The sequence below is a fragment of the Pleurodeles waltl genome, chromosome 7 (genome assembly GCF_031143425.1).
Source record: "Pleurodeles waltl isolate 20211129_DDA chromosome 7, aPleWal1.hap1.20221129, whole genome shotgun sequence".
Classification (NCBI taxonomy): Eukaryota; Metazoa; Chordata; class Amphibia; order Caudata; family Salamandridae; genus Pleurodeles; species Pleurodeles waltl.
Genome location: NC_090446.1, coordinates 399,630,936 through 399,655,039, shown reverse-complemented (window position 1 = coordinate 399,655,039; position 24,104 = coordinate 399,630,936). Strand labels below are relative to the sequence as shown.

The 24,104-nt window shown below is 45.8% G+C and overlaps 1 protein-coding gene across 2 annotated transcripts in view; it reads right to left on the bottom strand.

Moving 5' to 3' along the window:
- The window catches only part of LOC138304113 (rho GTPase-activating protein 39-like), a 598,847-nt gene that overhangs the window by 213,753 nt on the left and 360,990 nt on the right, over positions 1 to 24,104 (bottom strand). For both annotated transcript variants that reach the window (XM_069243876.1, XM_069243877.1), the window contains one exon: positions 9,918 to 10,470. In XM_069243876.1, the coding sequence (XP_069099977.1) occupies positions 9,918 to 10,470 (553 nt within the window). The remainder of the gene's footprint in view (positions 1 to 9,917; positions 10,471 to 24,104) is intronic.

Sequence of the window (24,104 nt, the reverse complement as noted above, 5' to 3'; positions counted from 1 at the left end):
TGCCAAACTCAAGGAGGAGAGATTGGGGTGTCTCATCTGACCTCCTAGTTTCGTCAGGAGGTCTGGTCTGCATGGAAGCCTGTGATGTGGTTGGAGCGACCGGTGAAGGAGGTCCGAGAACCACTATTGCCTCGGCTATTCCGGGGCAATGAGGATCATTCTGGCTGAGGTTACTGAGAGTTTGATTAGGACTGCTGAGATCAGGGGAATTAGTGGAAAGGCGTACAGAAATTTGTTGGACCAGTCTATCCACAGAACATTCCCCAGCGGTTCTGGGTGCTAAAATCTGGTGGCGAAGCCTCAGCATTTTCTGTTGTCTGCTGTGGCGAAAAGGTCGATAGAAGGTGTGCCCCACAAGCGGAATATATCTTGAGCGACGTCTTCATTCAGAACCCACTCGTGGTTCTCGTCTAAAACCCTGCTGAGGGCATCCATTTGTACGTTCTGAACCCCTGGAAGGTGAGTTGCTATTATCTTTATATTCCTGGCCAGGAGCCAGTGCCATATTCTCTGGGCCTCTTGAGTCAAGACTCTGGATTTGGTTCCCCCCTGCTTGCTCAGTTGTGGTTGTATTGTCCGTCTGGACACACAGGGTGTCGGTGTTAAAAAGGAGAAAGGCTTTGAAAGCAAGGTGAACCGCACGTAGCTCGAGGAGATTGATGTGGTAAGACTTTTCCCTTGGAGACCAGAGACCTTGTATTTGAAGGTGATCCATATGAGCTCCCCACCCGAGGAGAGAAGCACCTGTCACGATAGTCTGAGACGTAACATGTGGACGAAAAGGCATTCCTTGTTGAAGAGCACCACCAACTGAGGGATTGGAGTGCATGGTTGGATAGACTGATTCTGTCTTCCCAGTTTCCCGTCTGTTGAATCCATTGTTCCTCCAGGCACTCCTGGAGAGGTCGTATGTGCAGGCGAGTGTTGGGAGTTAGGCAAATGCAAGAGGCTATAGAGCCTGGAAGTGAGGAAACTGTGCAAACTGTGGGGTGATGGATAGTCTTATGCACGCAGCACTTCTTTAGTATCGATAAGCATCGTTCATCCGAAGGTAAACTTTTCCCTGTAGCGCATCTATGGTAGCTCCTAAGTACTGCAGTCTCTGGACAGGTTTTGTCATGGACTTGGGAAAACTGACATGAAGACCTAGGTGATACAGAAGATCGCATGTGCAAATTAAGTGCTGCTGGGCTTCTAGAAAGGTGGCTGCCTTGATAAGCCAGTCATCCCGATATGAGTAGACAAATATCCAGTGCTTTCGAAGATGTGCTGCTACGACAGCCATGCATTTGGAGAAAGTTCTGGGTGCTGATTTGAGACCAAATGGAAGGACAGTGTATTGGGGGAGTGTTGTTTCCCCACCACAAATCGCAGGAACTTTTGATGTTTTCGCAATGGGGATATGGCAGTAGGCGTTGTGTAGGTTGACTGAGCAAAGCCAGACCCCTTGGTCAATTTGGGGATGTATTTGGTGTAGGGCAAGCATCCTGAGCTTTTCTTTTTTGATCCAATGGTTGGCAACCTTCAGGTCTAGAATGTGTCTGAATTCCTTTTTGTCCTTTTTTGGGACCAGAACGTATCTTGAATAAATGCCTTTTCCTCTCTGGTTGAGAGGAACTGGTTCCATTGCTTTCTTTTCTAGCAATATGGAAACTTCCGCCTTTAGGAGGGTGAGATGAGAAGTGGTTGCCCTCGGCGGAATACCTCGCGGTGGAGTGGAAAATCTGAGACAATACCCATTCTGCACAATGTTTAAGACCCAAGTGTCTGTTGTAATTTGTTGCACTCGGTCAAGTGATTGGTGATGCTTTCCCCCACCGGAGTGGGTAATGGCCTTGGGGAAGAAAGCTTTCAGGGTTTTGCGGCTGGTTGTTGACGAGTGCCCTGAGTAGACTGGTGTGCCGCCCGTCCTCTTTGTTGTTTCCTTTGAGGCTGATAGGCTCTTTGGAACTGATGCTGAGATCTATTAGATGGCCACTGAGGGGTTTGAACCCTGTGAGAAGGGTAGCAGCGCTGGAAGGGACAGAAGGATCCTCGGTCTTTAGATTTTTCAAGACCTACCACTTTCAAAGTGTCCAATTCTGCCTTCATTCTTGCCATTTCATCATCGGCAAAAGAGCCGAACAGTGTGGATCCTGAAAATGGCAGGTTTTGAATGCGTTGCTGAGGTCTGGTTTTAGGGACGTTAGACGCAGCCAGGCATGCCTCCTTAACGATATCCCATAACAGTATGCATGTGCTGAGAGCAAGGATGAGTCCGCTGCTGCGCTAATGACCTGGCTGGACACCATAGTACTTTCTTTCACAATCTCGAAAAAATCCTTCTTTTGATCCCTCGGGAGATGGTCAGCAAATTGGAGCAGGGAGTCCCACAAAGCCCTATCATATCTTCCCAAGAGGGCTGTTGCGCTTGCTGCTTTTATGGATGTTCCTGCCAAACTACATACTTTGCGGCCTGCCAAATCCACCTTTCTGCTCTCTGTGTCCGGCAGAGAGGTAGCCGACAGAGAAGTGGTGTGAGATTTACGGGCCAAAAGGATCACCACTGAATCAGGTGGAGGGTCGGAGTGCAGATACAAAGGGTCTCGTTCTGGAGGACGGTACTTTTTTAACCGTCTGGAAGGAGCCCACTTTGTCGTGGCCGGTGTAAGGAAGACTTCCATGGCGGATTCTAAAAGACCCAGTACCAGAGGAAGTAAAGGTCTTAAGGCCGAACGTTGCTTTAGCGTTAAAAAAATTACTGAAGTAGTTGGTGTCGGGACAGCCATTGGAATGTTATGTTTTGCTGCGCCTTGAACTAAGACTTCATGAAAGGTATTAACGGCGTCCACTGATGATGTACGAGGTTGAGGCGAGTCAGATAGAGTAGGTGAATAGTCTCTGGTAGACGATGAGGAGCCTCTGTGGTAGCGTCGGAAAGAACATGACCTTGACCTCTGTCGCTATCTGTGACGAGAGTGCCTTGACCTTGTTGTACAACAGCCAGATGCATGGTAGCTATGGTGTGAACGGTGGCGCGATCTTGAGCTCGGTCTGGGAGCTGGAGTGACGCTCGGTGCCTGAGGCACCGGAAGTGGTGTAGGTGTCTGGGGGAGCGGAGAAGCTGGCAATGGGGCAGGCAGATCTTGAGGATGTGGAGTTGCAGCCGGAGGTGGAGAGGTAGTAGGAGGTGGAGACGGAGATGAAGGAAGGAGAATCAGCGAAGGATAAACTTCCCTGGGACGCTGTGACTCCGGCGAGGAATAAATCCTTCTCAGAAGCTTTCTGTGTCCTCGACGTCGAGGGACTTGTCGACCTCTCCCTTTGTCATCAATGTACTGATGAAGACCTAGACCTTGACGTTGGACTGTGACGGCAACGTTTCCTTTGTCCGCCGACATCAACACACTCCTCGAAGTTGTGCATCGAGCATCCAGAATCCTCAACGTCATGCTGTGGTGTCCTGTTGTGCGGTCTCTCGATGTCGTGCGGCAACGTTTGTGCGATGTCAGTCCAGACTTCGACGACGAACATGTGGGTGCTGTACCTGCTTTCAATGTAGATCTCCTTGATGTCGACAGGGACAAAAGCGTTTTCTGCCTGAAAAACGCCTCTCAGACCTTCCACGTCCACTGGAGACTGAAGGAAGAGCTCTGGTGCAAGACTGACCTTCACCTCGTTCAGAGGTCCAATGGGCTTCTTGCTGGCATCGCCTTTCTGCTTTTCCTTGAAGGCGAATCTTCTCCCTGTCACGCAGGGTACATGTGGAAAATGACCTGCAGATTTTACATGAGGCAGGAAGGTGTGAGGATGGTAGACAGATAATACAGACATCATGAGAGTCTGTTCTGGCTTTTTTCCTGAACATCTTGGGCATTTGTCGATTAGCGAAGGCATTTTTCTGTGAAAAAAGCCTTATTCCAGTCAGAAAAATACCAAATTGAAGAGAGAGAGAGTCAAAAGACGTTGAGTGAAACAGTTGTCACTGAAAATTTCAATGATTTTTTGGAGAAAAAAACCTAAAAAGGTCGAGCTCAATGCTCCAGGGTCCTGTCAGCAGGAGCCCGAAAAGAAAAACTGAGGTAACTGCCTCACTCTACGCATCATGGGATACTGGACAACTGGCTGTTATGAAACTCACAATCTCCTTTTTCTTCACTGATAATGGCAGCCTATGCACTACACTGCCCTGCACTCCTTCATCGTTGTTTTGCATTATAAAAAGGTTTGTGAAAGACTTTTTCTCTTGAATTTTCAACTCATTCATGCATTTGAATGCATGTGCCTTAACTTTGTCCTTTTTAAAGCAAACTGGATGAAGAAGTTTGGACACTATGGGGGTTATTCTAACTTTGGAGGAGTGTTAATCCGTCCCAAAAGTGACGGTAAAGTGACGGATATACCACCAGCCGTATTACGAGTTCCATAGGATATAATGGACTCGTAATACGGCTGGTGGTAAATCCGTCACTTTTCCGTCACTTTTGGGACGGATTAACACCTCCTCCAAAGTTAGAATAACCCCCTATATCCTTTCCTCTAGGCTACATATGGACATTCTTAAGTGACTTTGCAGGCCTTCCTGAAGTAAGGCGAACATTAACACTCAAGAAGTTATATTGGGAAAAGTGCTCCAGGGTCCCCGCAGGCGGGCAGAACTATTCACCGCTTATGATTATTCATGGAAATCCCCCACAAGAGAGGATTTATTTACCAAAATCCAGTCCTTGTGACGCGTATCGTCATAACAGCCTTGCTCACACACTGTGCTTGTCTTACCACATATACTCTTCGTGAACATGAACATGAACAGAAAAATAGGACTAAGGAATACAACTCTTAGAACAATGTTACAAAGATCAGCTATATGCAGACCTCGGGTCTAGCTTACACTTCAATACGCTTGCACCTGGCTGCAGTTGCTGCCTACCTACAAAACAGACAACATTTATCACTTTTCAAAATACCAGTTATTAAAGCATTCATGGAAGGACTTAGAGTCCACCCAGGGTTCCCTCCTGCACCTGCTTGAAATCTCAACATTGTACTTAGGGGTCCACTGTTTGAACCACTGCATAGCTGAAATCTCCAATTTCTATCCTAGAGGGTTGCTTTTCTAGCAGCCATCACTTCACTCAGACATGAAAGTGAGCTCCAGGCATTAACTTTGGAAAAATCTTTCTTCCGGATCCACAAAAACAGAGTAGTCTTTTGATCTAACCCAAAATTTCTACCAAAGATAGTTTCCTCTTTCCACCTAAAACAGTCAGTGGAATTACCAGTTTTCTTTCCACAGTCTGATTCAGTTGCAGAAAGAGCCCTTCATACACTGGATTCAAAAAGAGCTTTAATGTACTATATTGACAGAAACATGTTATGCCAAAGATAAAAGAACTTTGCCCATACCTCCTAAAGCACACTCTACTCATAGAATACGAACATCTATGGCCTTCTTGGGCAATATACCAATACCTAAAATCTGCAAAGCAGCTACGTGATCAGGTCCACACACCTTCACTAAACATTATAGGTATGGCTGTATTAGCACACCAACACGCAAATGTAGACAAACAGGCTGTGGTACATACACTCTTTCAAACAACTGCAACACCCCCAGTTTAGTCACCGCTTTCTGGAGGGCTCTACTTTACAGTCTATGCACAGTATGTGTAACTAAGGCCACACATGCCATCAAATGGATTATGTTACTTGCTCTGTAAGCCTCTGTTCATGGCATGTAGTGCTGTAGATTCACACATGTCCGCCCTCCTCTCAGGACATCTGTGGTTGTTGCAGTATACTCTTGTACTTTCATATGCATAGACATTTCTTTTTAACACTTACTCACACTCCATTCTCACCCGAGCGTGGGAAAACAATCTAACAATTGAGCTGGTGCCAATGCACATTATCACTGAGAGGAGTCACTTTACCTCGTGACTCAAGACGCTTCTTCAAAGAAAAACAACTTGCAAACATCTGGACCCAACATTAGATGGCAGGAGTATGCAGAGCATGTGGATCTGCAGCCACACATGCCCTCGAACATTGTGTTTGCTCTCGCTTGGCTGGAGCATTTTCAAAACTCACACCAAGCTGGCACAAACACCAACTTCAAAAATGCTCTTTTTGAAAAAAGGTGGTAACAAAACCAACATAAGGAGGGACAAACGTAAATCAGTTCCCAACTAACACAAATAATTTTTGTAAGGAAAGCCCACAAATGAGTGATAGTGATGGGCGTGCGGTGGGCGTGGTTAAAAGCCCAGATACACACCAACACATTGGAAAAGCAGCACTTGTGCGCTGCTATGCTTGACCTAAAAACTAAGGTTACAGGAACCTTGTAGTTAGGAAATAGAATTATAAAAAAAATTGAAATTCACTTAAAACTCAAAGTTTCAGGGATCCTATGGTTACGTTCCAATTTTACACACACAAAACAAAAGAAATTCAGCAGTTATAGTTATTTCAAGAAACTATAACTCATCCCTAAGGTAACAATAACTCGTGGTCAGCACCCACATGCCACCAACCCAAAACTGTGCAAGTCTTTTGGCCATGTGCAGTCTGGGTTTGGCCACAACACCTGGCCTGGAGCCAGGCCCTGTCGCCAATGCCCCCAAAGGCAGCCAACCCAAGAGACCCTTCCCCGGGCTGCTTTTGGCCCAGGGGATCGCATCCACAAGGGCCTGGCACATTGTTTAGGGGAAAAGGGCATGTAGTCCCCCTCCGCCGGCCAAGTTTGGACCAGGGGGCCCAATCCCTCGGGGCCCAGCACCATATTTATTGGGGAGGGGGGCATGGTCATCTCATACACTGGAGCCCAGAGGAATTTTTTTGGGTGAGTGGCGAACATGGCCTTCCTCCTTCAGCCGTTTTTGGCCCCAGGGATGCCATCCCCTGGGAGCCAGGGCATTTTGTAGGGTCCCCTGTTCGATTTTGGCCTCGGGATTGGGCACGTGACCCCCTTTCTCCAGGCAATTTTCGCATCAGGGACCCCATCCAGTGGGGTCTGCCACTATAATTATGAGGGAGGGGCTTGCTATCCCCTGACCGGGGCAATTACGGCCCTGGGACCCCTATCCCTTGGGGCCCGGTCAATAAATGGTGGGTGCCCACCCAGGTCACCCACCACACTTTCGTAGGGGGTTATGGGGGGCGGCCCAAGGCCCCCATGTCCCCATCCAGCTCCCCTCCTCCAGCGTGAGCCAGCATTGCTCCCGCCTTCAGGGAGCAGCAAAAAATGATGCTCCCTGTGGGCATGAGCAATCTTTTCATCTGGTTCCTTGCCCGCTTCAGCGCTGGCAGGGAAACAGATAAGAAGTTCACTCCCAGGGGGCGGAAGCATTTTTATGCTCCTGTCTGCTTGGAGCAGACTTTGTGTTTGCTCCCCCCTGGCAGGAGTTTTAAAAATTTCTCCCACCAACCAAGAGCAAAAACAGGTTTCCCTGCCGCTATGTATGCACACCGGGACATAGCATGAGTCATCCTTGAGGGATGGCGTTCCCAGGGCCATTAATACGCTATGGGAGGGGGGATATGTGCCACCCCCCCTTGCAGATGCAGCCAGGGCCTGGGAGATGGGGCAACCAGGGCCAAAATCAGCCCGGGGAGGGAGGCTGCGTGCACCCTCTCTCGTTTTTTATATGGCTGCCCCCCAAGAGGTACCGTGGGCCAAAATTGTCCCAGAAGGTGGAGGGGACACAGCCCACCATCTCCTTCTCAAAATCAGCTGGGCCCTGGGGGATGGGGTCCTTAGGGCAGAGACTGGCCTGGGGAGAGGGATGATGCAACCCCTCCAAACATACATTATTGTCTCCGTCCCCCCTCCGCACACCCCCAGTCCTGGCCGACCCAGTGGGTTTAAAAAAATAAATAAACCAAGCATGGGGGACCACACTTGTTTTTCTAAAAATATGTTGGTGTGGATCATCTGTGAAATTTTGTTTTAAAAAAAAGATTTTGGTCCCTATATGAACCCACCACCAGGTCTAGGGGGGTGAGGGTATCCCTACCCTTACCCCATGGCTTTTTTCCCTTACTTTTTAGGACTCAAGCCCATGTCCTGAATCATAACATGGCTGCCACTGCATCCTGGTTGAAGTGGTGGCAGCCAATCAGATAGATAGATAGGCAGATGTACAATAGACAATTAATGCAGCACAATAAAAACTGTTAACGCATGCAAATGTACCAATAAACATACATTTGTTACCACAGTGCAAATGTCAAATTCCAATTTATTACCACAGCAGAGAGAAACTGGCATGTGATAAGAAATGTGTAGTGCCTCCCACATTGCATGCTACATTTACACATACGCAATGAAACAACTCTCCTAATAGTCACAAGGCTTCTTGATGTGAAATGTGAATTTACCTTACTGCACAATTTTAACCCCTTCAGTCCTAATTTTCGTTAAATACTTTTGTTTAAAAACAAATACATATGCAAATATGCCATGACACAAACCATAAATGAAGATGTGCAGAGATTAATGTGCTATTTTTTTCCTAGACTTGAGGAGGAGAGGGGCATCATGACTACAGCGAGACTCTAACAAGCACAGGCAAAAGCCAATAGTTCTTGTCTATGCAAGAACTATTGGCTGTGCCAGTGTGTTTTAGCCATGCTGTACACCAGCATGGCTGCTGTTTAGCATGGCTAAAAGTTAGTGGCGTAGAGGAGAGTTGCGTGGAGTGTCACAGAGAGCAATGGCGAAGAGTGGACTAGCGTATTGTAAAGAGGAATGGCACAGAGTGTTGTATATTGCAGTGAGATACAGTGGGGTCGGTTTAGTGGCATACACTAGAGTGGCATAGAGTTGAGTGGACTGGTGTATAGTGCACTGGCATAGACTGTTGCAGAGTACAGTGGCACAGAGTGCAGTGACTGAGTGCAGTAGTGTTGCATTCAGCAGCATACAATGCAGCTTTGTAGAATGCAGTGGTGTAGATTAGAATGGCGCACTGTAGAGTGCAGTGGTGTAGAGTGCAGTGGTGCAGAGTGGAGTTGGACTGAGTGGAGTGGGGCCAAGCAGAGTGCAGTGGCATCAAGTGCAGTGGCATAGAGTGGAGCCAAGTGAGTTGCATAGAGCGGAGTGATGAGGAGAACAGTGGCGCAGAGTACAGTCAAGTGGCATAGAATGCAGTGGCGTAGAGTGCAGAGTAGAGTTGAGTGGCATAGAGTGGAATGGGGTAGAGTGGTACAGGTTAGAGTTCAGTGGCAGAGAGTGCAATGTTGCAGAGTAGAGTGGAGTAGAGTGGCACAGAGAGCAGTGGCGTACAGTACAGTGATGTGGAGTGCAGTGACAAAGTGCAGTTGTGTACAGTGCACTGGTGTAGAGTGCAGTGGTAAGAGTTGAGTCGTGTTGAATGTAGTGGCATAGAGTGGAGTGGCACAGAGCGGAGTAGAGTGGTACATATTCTGAAATACGTACACACATTTAAATGCTGTTGTGTGCTAGAAACAAACTCTTTCCTACCCACAGTGTCCAGCAAGATTGTCACATAAATTCTCTCACTTTGAAGTCAAAGAAATAAAAGTAAACAAGAGCCCTCGGAAGACAGTGCCTGACATTTGACCTCGGTCTTTGAATGCACAGCAAATGTGACAAGACAAAAACAAGATTTAGACGTCTGTTTACAGAAAGGGAGTGTGTTGAAGAATACAGTAAACTCAGTTTAGGCAATGGGAGGGACGAACTGAACCTGGAGAGCATAAAGCAATTAAAGCCTGCAACTAGAAAGCCAGAAAATGGGAGTTATGAACTACAAAGTTATTGGTAATCAATGGGCAGAATGCATTCCTAGGTCGACTTTCTGAAAGTCCCCAAGATGTCTTTAGCCAACTGCAACCTAAAAAGGGCACTATGAGATTTATGTACATTGATGTAATGTCAGCATTTCAATAAAGAAAAGAGGGTGGTCACTTACTGCTCTCGTCATTGACCTCGTCTAGATGTCGATAGATGTAGCCTTCCAAGTAAGACTGAAACTTTGGCGAAGGGGAGAAGAAGGCCAGGCAGATGGCCATGAGTTCCCAGCCCCATGCCAGGCTCCTATAGCACATGTTGTCTGTGGTCTGCCTTACAAGCTGTATATATAACTCATCTCGCAGGCCTTGGATGCTCCAGCATTTGATGACTGTCACCAGAGCCACGTGATTCCTATCTGAACGTGCCTGTCGGTCCCCCATGTACACCTGCACCAGTTTAAACATTTCACATGCTTCTTTCTTGATGACGCGGTTACTAGTAATCAGCATGGGCTTCTTGATGGAGCCACCATTCCAAGAAAGCATGTTGGCAATAGAGATCCGGCGCCGGAAGAGACCTTGCGTGTGCATGTTAAGGTTCTTGGCTGCCCAGTCCACCATGCTTGTTTCAGAGAGCGGTTTCCGCAAGGTGGAGTAAGGGAACTGGTACCGAGACATGATTCTGGGAGGTCTGCTGCCCTCCTGTTTAGATTCAGCTTCCAGAGTCCCACTCTGCAATAGAATGAAAAAATCAGGGGCATCAAAAACACATTACCTAACAAACCATCAGCAGCACAACAAAAAAAACATTATCTAGATATAACAAACGCAGGAGACCCTCAATTCAAATTTCCATGTGCACTGGTTACAAAATGACTTTCTACAAGTTTGAACTCCTATTGTTAAGATATCTGTCAAATCAAGTTTTTTTATCATCAGCGTAAATTATGAACATACTGCATTGCATACGACAATGCTGCTCGAGTGTGATCAGCTTGGCCGCAGATTTCCCTCTTTAATAAGAAGCACATCCTACTCACCTACATACTGCTATGCTGCAGTCAAGAGATACGATTTTGATCGACTTTAAAGTAAGCTAAATTCGTGCTATTAGACATCTGTCTAGATGTTGCGTTCAGTTTCTTGAAACATCTAGTAACATGACTGCACTCATTACCCAAAGAGTCCTGGATTTAAACTAAAAACCTTACATTCTATGGGTACAAAAAACCCATTATCTTGTAAACGTTCCTTAAACATTTACACTATTTTTAAGACAATGTACAGATGTGTTTTTTAAAGCGTACATAGTTTTTCTCTTCAATTTATGACGCAGAAACGATTCCCTCCCTGGTACTAACTACTTTATGGATAGTCATATTTAGCTTCCACAGGCATTAAAACTAAAGCCTAGGACAAATTAGATTCTAATCATATAAACATTTTACATTTTTAATAAGCTACATAAAATAGTTAAAGAGTCTTTAGAAAACAAAGATTGTTATGCAATTGTTACTGTTGTACAACTTTTTTCTTTATTATTCATACCATATATTTTTGGCGTGGCATTACCAACTTTGGGCAAAGACACTAAAGTCCGGAAAATAATCACATAGTAGAATGCATAATCAATATTTTTTTAATCATTGCATATTGGATTCTCGAATTCTAAGCAACTGCAAAATTTTATTTAAGACTGAATAAACGTGTCAGTTGGATTTCTTTAAATCAGATTTTAAACTTTCGTCGAGCATGAAATTATTTGTTTGTAGGGAATGAAAGCCATTTTTAAGGAGAAATTTGCACAGTGACATTGACACGGTCTGCCTGCACTTTTAATCCAACCGAATTTGTGTACTTTCAACCATTTCATTGTTTTCCAGATTTTGGTATGTCCTTAAAATATAAATAACTTGTATGATTGGGGAAGGATAGGAAACATTATGGACATACATACAGCACAGAGTCCAATGAAAAGCTGGGAAATTAACAAGAATAGCTGTTAAAGGATCCATCATGCCTCTGGGTAACCAAAGAGAATTTGTGGATAGTCAATTCCTTTACATCCCAAGCAGATCAGACTCTAGAAATCTGGATCTGGAAAGGGAATTAAGAGGCGTAGCTAACTCACAGGGATGTGTTGTATATGGCCAAATATCAATGCAGGGTTTCAGGCAATCCGCTGTTTTAGAACAGCTGTTTTTATGTCAACAATTACCACAAAGAAATTGGATTGAATGCATGGAATGAGCATGTAAAACTAACCCCAATACCCAACTGACTGACCACTAACTAGGCTCTGGGTAGCGTGCTACTCATGGTAAAGCTCTTTGACGCCGCATTAGGGGTGCGAAGCGCTATACAAATACAATTACACACACAGACACACTTCTAGTAACCCAGCAGATGTGCAGGTCATTTTTTTCACACTTTCACCCCACCAGAAAGGGGCACAGTGTATAATGTCCTCAGACATGAATGAAAGTGGGCTCTTAGACAGAGGTACAAGACCCAGGGCGTAGCCACAGGTGATATCCTGTGTACTGTGCCTCATGGGCATATCCAGGCCCAGCAATTACTGAAGGCAGGGGTTCAGGCCGTAGTGAATGTAGGAACTGCATAACTAGTTAATTAGGGGGTGCAAGGGTAGCAGAGAGAACTTCAACAGGAGATTATCAGTGTAGATTTTAGTTTCATATCATAACCATAGCTTGAATCAGCAGAGCTTTCAAAACTTGTATTTAACACCAACGATGTTCTAAGTGAGAATTACTTATTGTCCATAACTTGTGGAACTAACCTAAGCCTAGAAATAAATATGGTACACAGCGTTATACAAAACAATATAAAAAATAAACTGGTAACGTGCAGCAGGACATGAGACATTTACAATACATTCACCTTCATTGTTCATTATAATGTCACCATGACCCCCATAATGGCGTATTAGGACGCTAGTATACAGTTGCCTGTTTAAATCCTATGTCTAAAAGGCACACATATTATAGTGGCGAAATAAAAACTACATAGATAAGCTTATGTTTCACTTTGACTATAACTTTTGGGTTCTTTGGCAGATGTTCAGCAATTTCACATAACGTCCTGGAATGCACGTGCTTACACATGTGAAATCTGGTAAACAGTGATCAAGGATTTCATAGTTTAAAAGAATGATGAATTAAGCCATTATTAGGAAGTAGTTTAACGTTTGCTTCTTCAAGTAGCACTTGTTAGCATCAACTCCTCAAAACTGTTCGTATAAAATTTCAGCAACCTGGACATTCACATATCTACTTGGCTCATGTGTAAATTAAAAATTGCTAAAATCGCCCCAGTAACATGAGAACAATAATTTATACGTGTTTAAGGCTTATCTAGTTTGGTCGTGCACAGAAGCAGAAATACTCAACTGACTGAGAATTTGTAAATCATGAGTAGCGTACTATACAAAACCAAGGAACCACTTTTTAGCCATCATTCTATCTCAACCACCCTTGGAGCCTGTGTGATCACTCATTTGTATGGTAGGTGCTCGAATTCGAGACCTTTATAACCGATACTCTGCCTTACCACACTCTACAACAACCACTTCATGTGCAGTTTCATTCATATTGTGCAGATCGGAACTTGGCATTGTTTAACAGGCATTGGCAAAGCCAATAGGTGTAGCCAATGTGAGAGCTAATGGCTTCGTCAATGTCTTTCAGTCAAGTTGTGAAGTCAGGGGAAAAAGGACTATGACTGTGCTATACAACGTTGCTAAAAGTCACTGATTAAGCCAATAACCCTCACTTTGCTGACACCAATTGTCTTTGTTAACGTTTGTTTTAACCTACTGTTGTAATTTCTGACAACTTATTTATGAATATCAGCTGTCTCCACTCCAATACCCACAGCGTGGCAATCGTTATTGGGTTCTAATGTTTTCATATCATTGTGGATTTTTTTTAACCTTCCACAAAAGAAACCCTCCAATTAATTGCAGTGCTACATATTACAGTCTCTAGTCAGCGGGTAAAAAGGCATGTACAACAGGGATGAGTTCCTGTACTGTATGAGGTGCAGAGGAAAATTTAGATGCCATGTCGGTGGAGCATCTGCAGACTCGTGTCTCAGGAACCTGACATTTAATTGTGGTGAAAGATGTAAATCTTGGACTTCATTTTTAAATATTGGCAACCCCACTTACCCTTTCACAGATCTATTTTAGCACAGGATTTTAAAGTTTTCAAGGACGACTAATTCCAAGTCGGTATATGTGGTATCTCTCAACCGCGATCCAGTGAACAGAAGTGTCCCAAGTGTCTCACTCTTGCTCTATAGTAGTGACAGAAGGCCAAGTGTCCATCCACACAAAAGGTCAAATATGTATTTCCTTCTCATGCTCACCTGTTGGTCTGTTTCCAGACTCAGGAACGAGCTGGGTAAACACTGCAAGCTTTAGCCCTGGGCCACGTGATAGAGCAGACAATTGGATGACAGCTTCATATGTTACCGATTTTTGAAACCTGGCAAAGGTTTTCGCCAGGTGTCTGTCTGAAGCTTGAAACATGCGGAATGGATAACCAGTCTCCTACAGTGCTGTACTATAAAGTAAATCAATCGCCTTTGGCAGACCTCGCCCGAAGCCGAAATTACATATAATTTTCCACAGGGGAGAAACGAAGCATAAATCATGACTGCATCAGTACTACATGTACTCATATTCGCAATCTTGCATACATAACGACTGAATCAGAACTGCATGTACCAGAAAACAGCGCAATGCAAGCTAAGATGCAGAGACTCGTTGAACTCCTCAGATCTGACACGCGACCTTCTGCCAGCTTCTTTTTTAAAATACGTGTTGTAGTCTAATTTTCGACTCGTAGTGTCATTATAGACAGATTATGCTGTCTGCTTTTAGCATTTCATTTGTATACTGATATTGCTAGGCACGAAACACAACATTTGCAGTACTGTTGAAGAAAAGCATTTGCTGGCGGAGTTTGTTCTTTTTAGTCCTCTGCTGAGCTGAAGTGCAATGGGAGTGTTGCTGCCCTCTGGTGTTTAGAGAGAGAAGAATCAGTGGCTTGTTTTGCTCGCCACTGAAAGGCTAGCACAGTTGGGTCGAGTCAGTCATATTAGATTTCAGTGGCTGGACTTTGATCAATGTGGCCCAGGAAGTGAGTCTGTTGTGTATAACTGGCCGCAATTGCACTGTCAAGAGGGGATTTGGGAACAGGAGGCTGGTGAAACCAGGGTTACCTGTGGTAACTGGGCAACCCCAGGCAAGCCAATTAGCTGTACCACAGCAAATGAAAACAAGGTACACAGCACTCACACATGTGTTGCAGTCCACTGGCAAATACATCCCCTACCATTAAAAAAACAAGCCAAGTCCTCGTCGTACAGAAAGGACAAGCTTCACTACAGCAGCCATCTAAGCAATGGGGGGGGGAGATTGGGGGAGAGTGGGTAGCACTGCGGTCTGTGAGCAAAAAACGACAGACGGAGAGCAGAGCTGTACTGACCTAGCAGGGTAGGGGACCGTAAGCCTGAGCACTAGAATTTGACTTGGATCCGCATGGCAAGTTGAGGCGAGGCGGCATGGCAAGTTGAGGTGAGGCGGCATACAGCGGCATGAGCAGGAAACAAAAAATGGTTAGAGTAGAAACAGTAATGCTTGTAAAAAGCACTCTTAAAGAAATAAAAAAGTAGTCCAAAAACAATGCCTTAAAATGGCCATTGCATATGTTTATCAGTAATTGGTCGCTGTTCTCTGGGAGGGCTAAACCCTGGAAGAGATATGGTGGATGTATGCCATAGACAAATGGGGAGAACAAAAAATGGAGCAATGATGAAGCCAGCAAATCATAAGCATATGGGCAGGCTGAAGCCCACAAAGTACATACAACAGGTCTTTTTTCAAGACAGCAATTGCTCGTTGCTCCAAAGCCGAGACCTAAAAACCATTTGCTAGCAGACCACTGGTAAGTAGACACAGTTACTAGGAGTGGAAATGCAGATCAGAACATCAGACAATTTTAATAAGGCTAGGCCGCCAATGCAGGAAATAATCCATCAATACTGAACCACAATTATAAGGCCTAAAACCTGCTCATCTCCAAAACTTCACACTCCTCCAAGCCCATTACTCTAGTAGGATTGGCCCCGTACTTGAAGATACTTGATCCAGCACAATGAAAACAGAACCACCTTCAGAACATTGGGGACAAAGTACTTCATTATAAACAAGCAAGATTCTTTACATTAAAACTATGTGGCGTGGCAGTGCAAAGCAAACGCGGGGCAATGCCCTTGCCCCAAAGGAGAAACCGCCCTTGATCACTACACTACTAGGTGAACAAGCTACTTACCTTCAGTAACAAATTATCTGGTAGAGACTCTATCTAGCTGCAGATTCCTTACCTTAGAATTCCCTGGCGTCAGCTTCGAATCCGGAATTTTTCTGCCGAGCAGTACCCTGCGCACGCTGTCAGGTGGCGTCGTTCGGATCCCCGTGGGTCGTCCGGCTCCACGTGCGTTGTCAGCATCATTGGAGCTGTCTATGATGTCACGGTTGTCTATATAGACGCCACCTCGGCGCGCGTACGTCATGGAAGAACTAACAGTTATGGGTTTTATCTTTTTCACTTGACTGTATGAAGTAAAAATTCTTACATGCCTTTAAGAAAGGCAAAAATGCCCAAACAAATATATAAATAATGATATATTTGTATAAAAATATCCGCAGAGCGGGGAGGCTTGGGTAGGTGTAAGGAATCTGCAGCTCGATAGTCTCTACCAGATAATTCGTTACCGAAGGTAAGTAACTTGTTCATCTGATAGAGACTTCTAGCTGCAGATTCCTTACCTTAGAATAGATACCCAAGCTATAACCCATGGTGGTGGGTCTGAAGGATATATTTTTATATTAGAAAGTCCTGCAGGACTGAGCGGGAAAAATGCCCCTCTCTTCTCACCTGGTTATCCAGGCAGTAGTGTCTTGCAAACGTGTGCAAGGAAACCCACGTTGCCGCCTGACAGATGCCCAACACGTGTACACCACGAGCTAACTCAGTGGTAGCAGCTTTCCCTCTGGTAGAGTGAGCTCTCAAGCCCTCTGGAGGTTGCTTCTTGGCCAAAGCATATCAGATCTTTATACAGAGAATGACCCAGCGTGAAATGGACCGTTTCTGTACTGCCCGACCCTTCTTTGCACCAACGTAGCCCACAAATAGTTGGTTGTCCACCCGGAACTCTTTTGTGCCGTCAAGGTAGAACAATAACGCTCATTTTGGGTCCAGCCGATGGAGACGCTCCCCTTCCTTAGAGGGATGGGGTGGTGCAAAGAAGGTGGACAGGGTGATATTTTGACCCAGATGGAAAGGGGTCACCAACTTGGGGAGGAAAGAGGCCCAAGTTCTTAACACTACCTTGTCAGTATATATCGTGAGATATGGCGGTTTTGAAGATAAAGCCTGCAGCTCACTCACTCTCCTGGCAGATGTAATTGCCACCAAAAAGGCTGTTTTAATAGTGAGCAGCCAGAGAGGACAGTTATGCAAGGGCTCGAAAGGAGCACGCATTTGGAAGGTAAGGACAAGATTAAGATCCCACTGGGGCATGACGAAAGGCACAGGTGGGAACAAATGCACAAACCCTTTAAAAAATCTTTGTACTATAGGAGACTTGAACAAAGATGGTTGATCGGGTAAGTGTAAGAAAGCCGATAAGGCAGTAAGATAGCCCTTATGGGCCCCTAAGGAGGAACCCTGTTGGGTGAGAGATGGAATAAACAAAAAGTTATTAGAAAGAGAAAAATAAAGAGGATCAACCCACTGGCGAAAGGGGGCAGCCCTGCCTAGTGCCTCTCCCGACCGAGTACTGCTCCGATATGATTGTCCCCGTCCTAACCCTCTCCTTTGGAGCTGTGTACAGCAACTTTGTCCACCCGAAGAAGCCCTCTTGCAAGCCCATGTGGGCGAGGACTGCATATCCTATCCTTTCCAAACTGTCAAATGCCTTCTCTAGGTCTATTGCCAGCACTGCCGACTCAGGCAAGAGGAGGGCAATGGTATCTTTAATGTGAAGCACCCGCCTTATGTTCTGGCCAGTGTTCCTAGTGGGAATGAACCCCGCCTGATCAGGGTGGACTAATTTTGTCATATGGGGCAGTAATCTTGCTGCCAATATTCGGTTCAGTATCTTATAATACAAATTTAGCATAAATAGGGGTCTATAAGCCCTGCTATCATCAGGCGGTTTGCCCGGTTTAAGCAGCTGAACTATCACAGCTTCTTTTGTAGAGTTTGGGAGATATCCTGTTGCACATGCTTCATTATACAGTTGCATTAGCTTAGGGGTAGGTTCCTGTATGTATGTGGCATAAAACTCAATGGGCAAACCATCTGTACCTGGGGTTTTTCCCCGAGCCAACCCTGTGATGGCCTCTCTAATTTCAGGCATCTCAATATCACTTCCCAGGGCGTCTCGCTCGTCATCATTAAGGGTCTGGTGTGGCAGTGCAGACAGGAAGTCTTTTATCTCGGCCCCTGCTCCACATGATTGGCTGGCGTATAGGGTAGTGTAATATTCGAGAAAGTGGGAATTGATGTCAGCTTGTTAGTAGAGCTTAGTTCCCAAGGGGGTAGTGATCTCTATGATAGGGGACCCACGGTTAACAGGGTTGGCCAACCATGCTAGCAACGGACCTGCCTTTCCGCATGCGCCCTCACCATAAATTGTTTATTGTCAAAGCACCGGAGCGTCTCTGTGTAATCTGGCCTCCCGCACCTCCCCCTGCAATTCCGGGGTCAGTTTATCTAATGATCGGAGCTCTCTCTCAGCTATGTCTATATCTCGCAGTAAGGTCTTCCTAATCCCCATAGACGTCGCTATACATCAGCCTCGTACCACCACCTTGAATACCTCCCACAGTGTCTGGGGGAAGGGGCCTTGGGTCCGTTATCCTCAAAGTAACGAATAATGTGCCCTTTTATCTGATCGCAGAATGTGGGGTCCTCTAGTGAATCTGGTTTGAGTCGCCAGGTGGGTTTGTGTGAGATGGCCCTTGTCCATGATAAATGCAATAGAACGGGGTTATGATCAGATATAGTTTTCCCCAGGTATTCTGCTCCTCGTGCCTGTATGTGCACCTCTGAGGTGCACAAGAAAGTATTGAGCCGCACATGTAGGTCATGCACTACGGAGTAGTAGGAGTAGTCCTCAGCAAGTGGACTGAGAGTTCTCCAGGAGTCAATCAGTTGCCACTCAGCTTGCCATTCCAGGAATTTTTTAGCTAACTTGTTTACTGAGGAGTCCTTCAGCGGTGGGTGGATCTATCAAGTCCAGGATTGGCCACACAATTAAAATCCCCCCCAATTAATGCTGTGTGTAACATATGGGATGTAATGTGTTCGATAATTAATTAAGAAACGTGCTTTGCTCTATGTTAGGTGCATATACGTTTATCAGCGCTATGTCCCGCCCTCCCAGGCGGCCAGTGACCACAACAAAGCGCCCAGCGGGATCCATCAGCGTGGTAGTTACCTGGAACCGTACCCCCGCCCTTATCCAGATTAAAGTGCCCCTTGCGTATGCTGAGTAGGTTGTGTAGTATAATTGGCCCCTCCATCGCCTTTGAAGCGCAGTGCCCTCCGCTGCCGTTAGGTGGGTCTCCTGCAGCATCGCTATGTGAACCCCCTCCTACATAAATAGGAGTATACCTTGTAACGTTTGGTCATGTTGTGCATGCCCCTTATATTCCAAGAAATCAATTTATATTCTTGCGGATCACCCATTAAAGATAATCAACAACTGAGCGACCCCGCCCTTCCGCCCGTCAGGTTGATGACTCACATCGTCACTAATAAGGGTCACTGTTCTCCTACAGGTGTGGCAATTGGCAGTTCCCTTACTAAGAAACAAAAACTCCCCTAACTCCCCTTCCCCAGGGCAGGAGACAAAACAATTCCCCATCCAAACTATTACAAACCAAAGTCAAGTCTCAATAGGTGGGTGAACAAGGCGCTCCAGCCACGCAGAGCTCACGGCCCCGGGTAGACTTAGATATCATGCTGCAAGCCTCTAGAACTTTGTGTCTTCGTTGCGCCGGGTCTCCAGTGTGGTTGCCAGTGTCAGGCAATCCTTTCATATAATGTTCTCTGATGTTCCTGGTGTCACTGTCGGTAGTTCCAGGCTCATAGTCAACGAGCTCTCAGATTCTGCATCCGAGTCCCACCCCCCTCAATGTTCCCGTGCAACGTGGGCTGTTATTCTCTTGGCTGAAGGAGGCCACCGCCGCCGTGGGTCGCTGTCTCTGTTCGTGGGCCTCTTCGAGGTGGTTGCCGTTCCCCCTGTTTGGGTCCTCCTGACCTGCATCGTCTGCTCTGGGATATGGGGCACCCCCATGCCCGCCGGGTCCCCCTGCTCATCCAGCCAGGCCCTTGCCTCCTGGGGTGTGCGAAAGAATTGTGCTCCTCGACTGTCCGCCACTCTCAATGTGGAGGGGAATAGCATAGCGTATTGGATATTTAACCGTCGTAGTTGTTTCTTTACTTCTAAGTAACTTGCTCTCTGCCTCTGTACTTTGCGAGAAAAGTCGGGGAAGATACGGACTGAGTTGTTCTCTACTCTTATTTACCCAGTCTTTCTAGCCTGTGCCAGAATGTGGTCACAATCTTTATAGTGCAATAGGGGTGCCACCACCGGTTGCGGTGTGGCCCGGGGCGGGAGGTGGATGGGGAGTGTGCGCCCTCTCAAAGGCAAAGAAGCACAAGAGTCCCTCTGGTGCCACAGCCTCAGAGATCCAGCGCTCAAGGTACTCAGATAGGTTTCTCTGCTAGATTCTGTCAGGAAGGCCCACTACTCGGATATTGTTCCTCCTAGACCTGTTTTCTGCGTCCTCAGCTCAGGCAACTAATGTCACTATTTGTTTCTCCAGGTTAGAGATCCGATCCCCGGCTGCCTCCACCTCAGGTCTAAGTTCCTCCAAAGTTCATTCTGTAGTTGCCACCCGCTCTGCAAGACGACGTAGGTCTTCTCGGAGTAGGCCCAGGTCCACTGCTAGCTAGTCAATTTTGGATTGAAGGCTTTCCCTGGAGAACGTAATTGCTTGTATTATGTCTCCCAATGAGGGGCCTTCAGGCGGGTCCCCAGCCGCCAAGGATTGCGCTGAAATGGCAGGAGGGGATATGAGGCAGTCCTGTTGCGTGCTGGAATCGCCTGCCATATCTTTTTTCTTTCTTATTTTGCCCATCATGTGGCGGTGTATAGGTGCGTGGCTCTTTGGCCCACTGTCGGTGTCCTCCACTGATATCTGCTATGCAGAATGGCCCACGTCAGCCGTCAGGACCAGCCGCTCTGCTCCTGCAGCCCAGAGCCCCTCAGCCCAGTCAGACGCTCTCTTATTGCTGTCTCTCTCCTCCCCTTGCAGCCCCCAGAAGCGGGAAGAGGCGGTACAAAGCAGTCCGGCACTCACGCTCTCTGTTCCCCTCGCCCAAAAATGTAATTCTTCTCCTCCACTGCACAAGGAGGGGAGAGGAGGGTCTCATAGGCCGGGCGTCTCCCCCCACGATCCGGAGCGATCAGCCCACAACAGTCCAGGCCGCACTCCTCGAGCACCAGCACTCTGCTCACCTCTACCGTCTAGCCCCAACGTTTCCGGCCCTAGGGCTGCCCGATCCGCAGGAGGGGTCGCATAGTTCAGCGGGGGCTGCTCCCAAACGAGCCTGTCCCCGCTAGGTCGAACTCGGCCCAGGGCTCGTCGGACTCAGCGCGCCCACCATTTTGAGGTCAGGCTCCACTCGCTTCCCATGCTTGACCCCAACGTTTCTGGCCTTAGGGCTGCTCCTCGGCGTGCCTGGCCTCATTAGGCCTGATTCGGCTTAGGCTTCATCGTCTTCAGTGCGCCAGCCATTTTGAGGTCAGGCGGTGCGTTATCGTTTTCTCTGCGAGCCAGTAGCTGGTCCCAAAACAAGCGACTCAACCCTTGCTTCAAAGCCCCCCCCCCCCCCGGACCTCGGGGCTCAGGGAGAATGTGCGGTAGCACGGGTATTGTAGTCAGGATGTTCGGTAATCAGAGAGCCCGGGCCGGAGCTCTTCCTTGAGGCTGCTCATTCCATGAGTGCCAGGCCACGCCCCCTTATTTTCGTCCGTTTATTACTTAATGGATCAAACCCCTTTAAGAATGGAGCATTACTAATTTCTACTTTCAAGTTCTCAAACTCTTCCTGACAACACTCAGACCATTCAAATCTTACTCTGTTTTTCAAGATTTGTCTTATTGCATACGTTTTTCCCCAAAAAAATGTATAAACTTCGAATAAAACTCCACTAAGCCTAAAAAAGCTCTCACTTCATCCTTATTTTTGGGAGAAGGTGCCTTCAAAATTGCTTCCACTAACTCTTGCTTCGGTTTTATTCTCTCCCCGCAAATCTCATGTCCTAAATATTCCACTTCTCGCACATCCATCTTACATTTTCCATGTTCCACTGTTAAACCCTTCTTTCAAAAACCTCTAAAACCATATGCAATTTCTCAGAATGTTCTTCCTTTGTTTTCCCTATTATCAGCACATCATCCTGGAAAAACATTACCCCTTTGATATCTGTTAACAGATTATTCTTTGAAACACTGAAGCTGCCGAAGCTAAACCGAAAGGCACCCGCAAAAATCAGAAACATCCAAAGGGTAAAATAAACATCGTTAACTTTCTACTATTCAGGTGTAACATTATCTGATGATAAGCAGATTTCAAATCAAGTGTAGAAAACCAGCTCATCCCTCTCGTGTTAGCAAACATCTCATTAATCTTTGGTATTGGATATTGAACCACCCTTATATTTTCATTCAAATATCTTACATCAACACATAGTCTAACTTTTCCATTTGCACGTCTAAGGACAACCAGCAGAGAAATCCATTCAGCGGACTCCACTTACTCAATTATACCATCTGTCATTAATCATTGAGTTCACCTGATACTTCCTCCCTGACTGAGATAGGCATGTAGCAAACCTTATGAACGCGCGGTTTAGCATCCTCTTTCAGTTCTATTTTATGACATAAATCCTTCAAACACCCAATCGTTCCTGAAAATACCTTTGCACGATCGCCGTACACATCAAATCACTCTCAATAGACAACACAGGTTCAGAACAGTTTGGGTTCAAAATTATACCTAGTTTCCCTTGATCTTCCCAACCCAACACTGAGACCTTTTTCATCAATATACAATTTGCACATGCCCTTCCTCCCTTTGAATTCAAATTGCACATTTCTATACCCAATTAATTCTGTTCTTTCTCCAGTATAACTTTTCGCCTTCACATCAGATTTTTTTTAACTGTTGGCCACAAATGCTTTTGAACTTTTCATCCCAAATGTTCTTTTAAATTATAGTGAACGGTGAACCTGAATCAACAATCACTCTGACTGCCACTCCTCCCATGTTTACTTCACCCATTGGTTTTCTTTTCATCCTCTGCTCAATGTCTAACATATCGTATTCTATACAAAATACTCCTTCAGCATTACAATTTTCATCATGTGTATCTGAATCAGTCACTGACAAATCTTCTTCTTCAACGTACTTAACTTTAACCTTTCTATTCCTCTTACACACCCTTGCAAAATGTTCAACATGGTTACACGATGACCACTTATTTTTTTAAAGGGCATTTCTTATTGTCCGTTAAGTGGTCCATACTCCCACAATGATAATATTTTTTACAATCATAGCGTTCCTTCTGCTTGTTGACCTTTGCCTTGAGGTCACTCTTATAATTTTTCTTTTTTCCTTAGATAACCTGCACCTCTTTAACTTCATGTAAATCCTCTTCAATAGCTTTCACGCATCTCCCAGTAAGTTCCACCTTTTTCACTAATGCAATAACCCCTTCCAAAGACACTTCACCGTTTACTCATAACTTATCCGTTAGGATTGCTTGTATGCATGATTATTTGGTCACAAATAAATTCTTCCTGCAACCCACTAAATCTGCAAGTTTTTGCTAAGTTCTTGAGGACCGACACATACTCTTCAACGGTTTCCGATCTGCTCTGTTTCCTTTGAAAAACTTTAAATCGATCCATACTGTCGGAGAGAAAAGAGCATCCAAATCCTCTAATGCTTGGGTGAAAACATCTTGTCTTTCTCCATCACCTCTTATTTTCTTTTCCATTTCATTGTACATTTTAAGACCTCCAGGCCCTATACAGTGTAATAATATTTTTTTATTTTTTTCTGCTGAAAACCCTTCATCCTCAAATGTATCTATGTAATTACAAAAATATTCCTTCTATTCTTGCCATCTCATTACCAGTTCACCCTTAGATAGAAGAAATGGCTGCGGTGCGGATAAATGTAATTTACTCATGG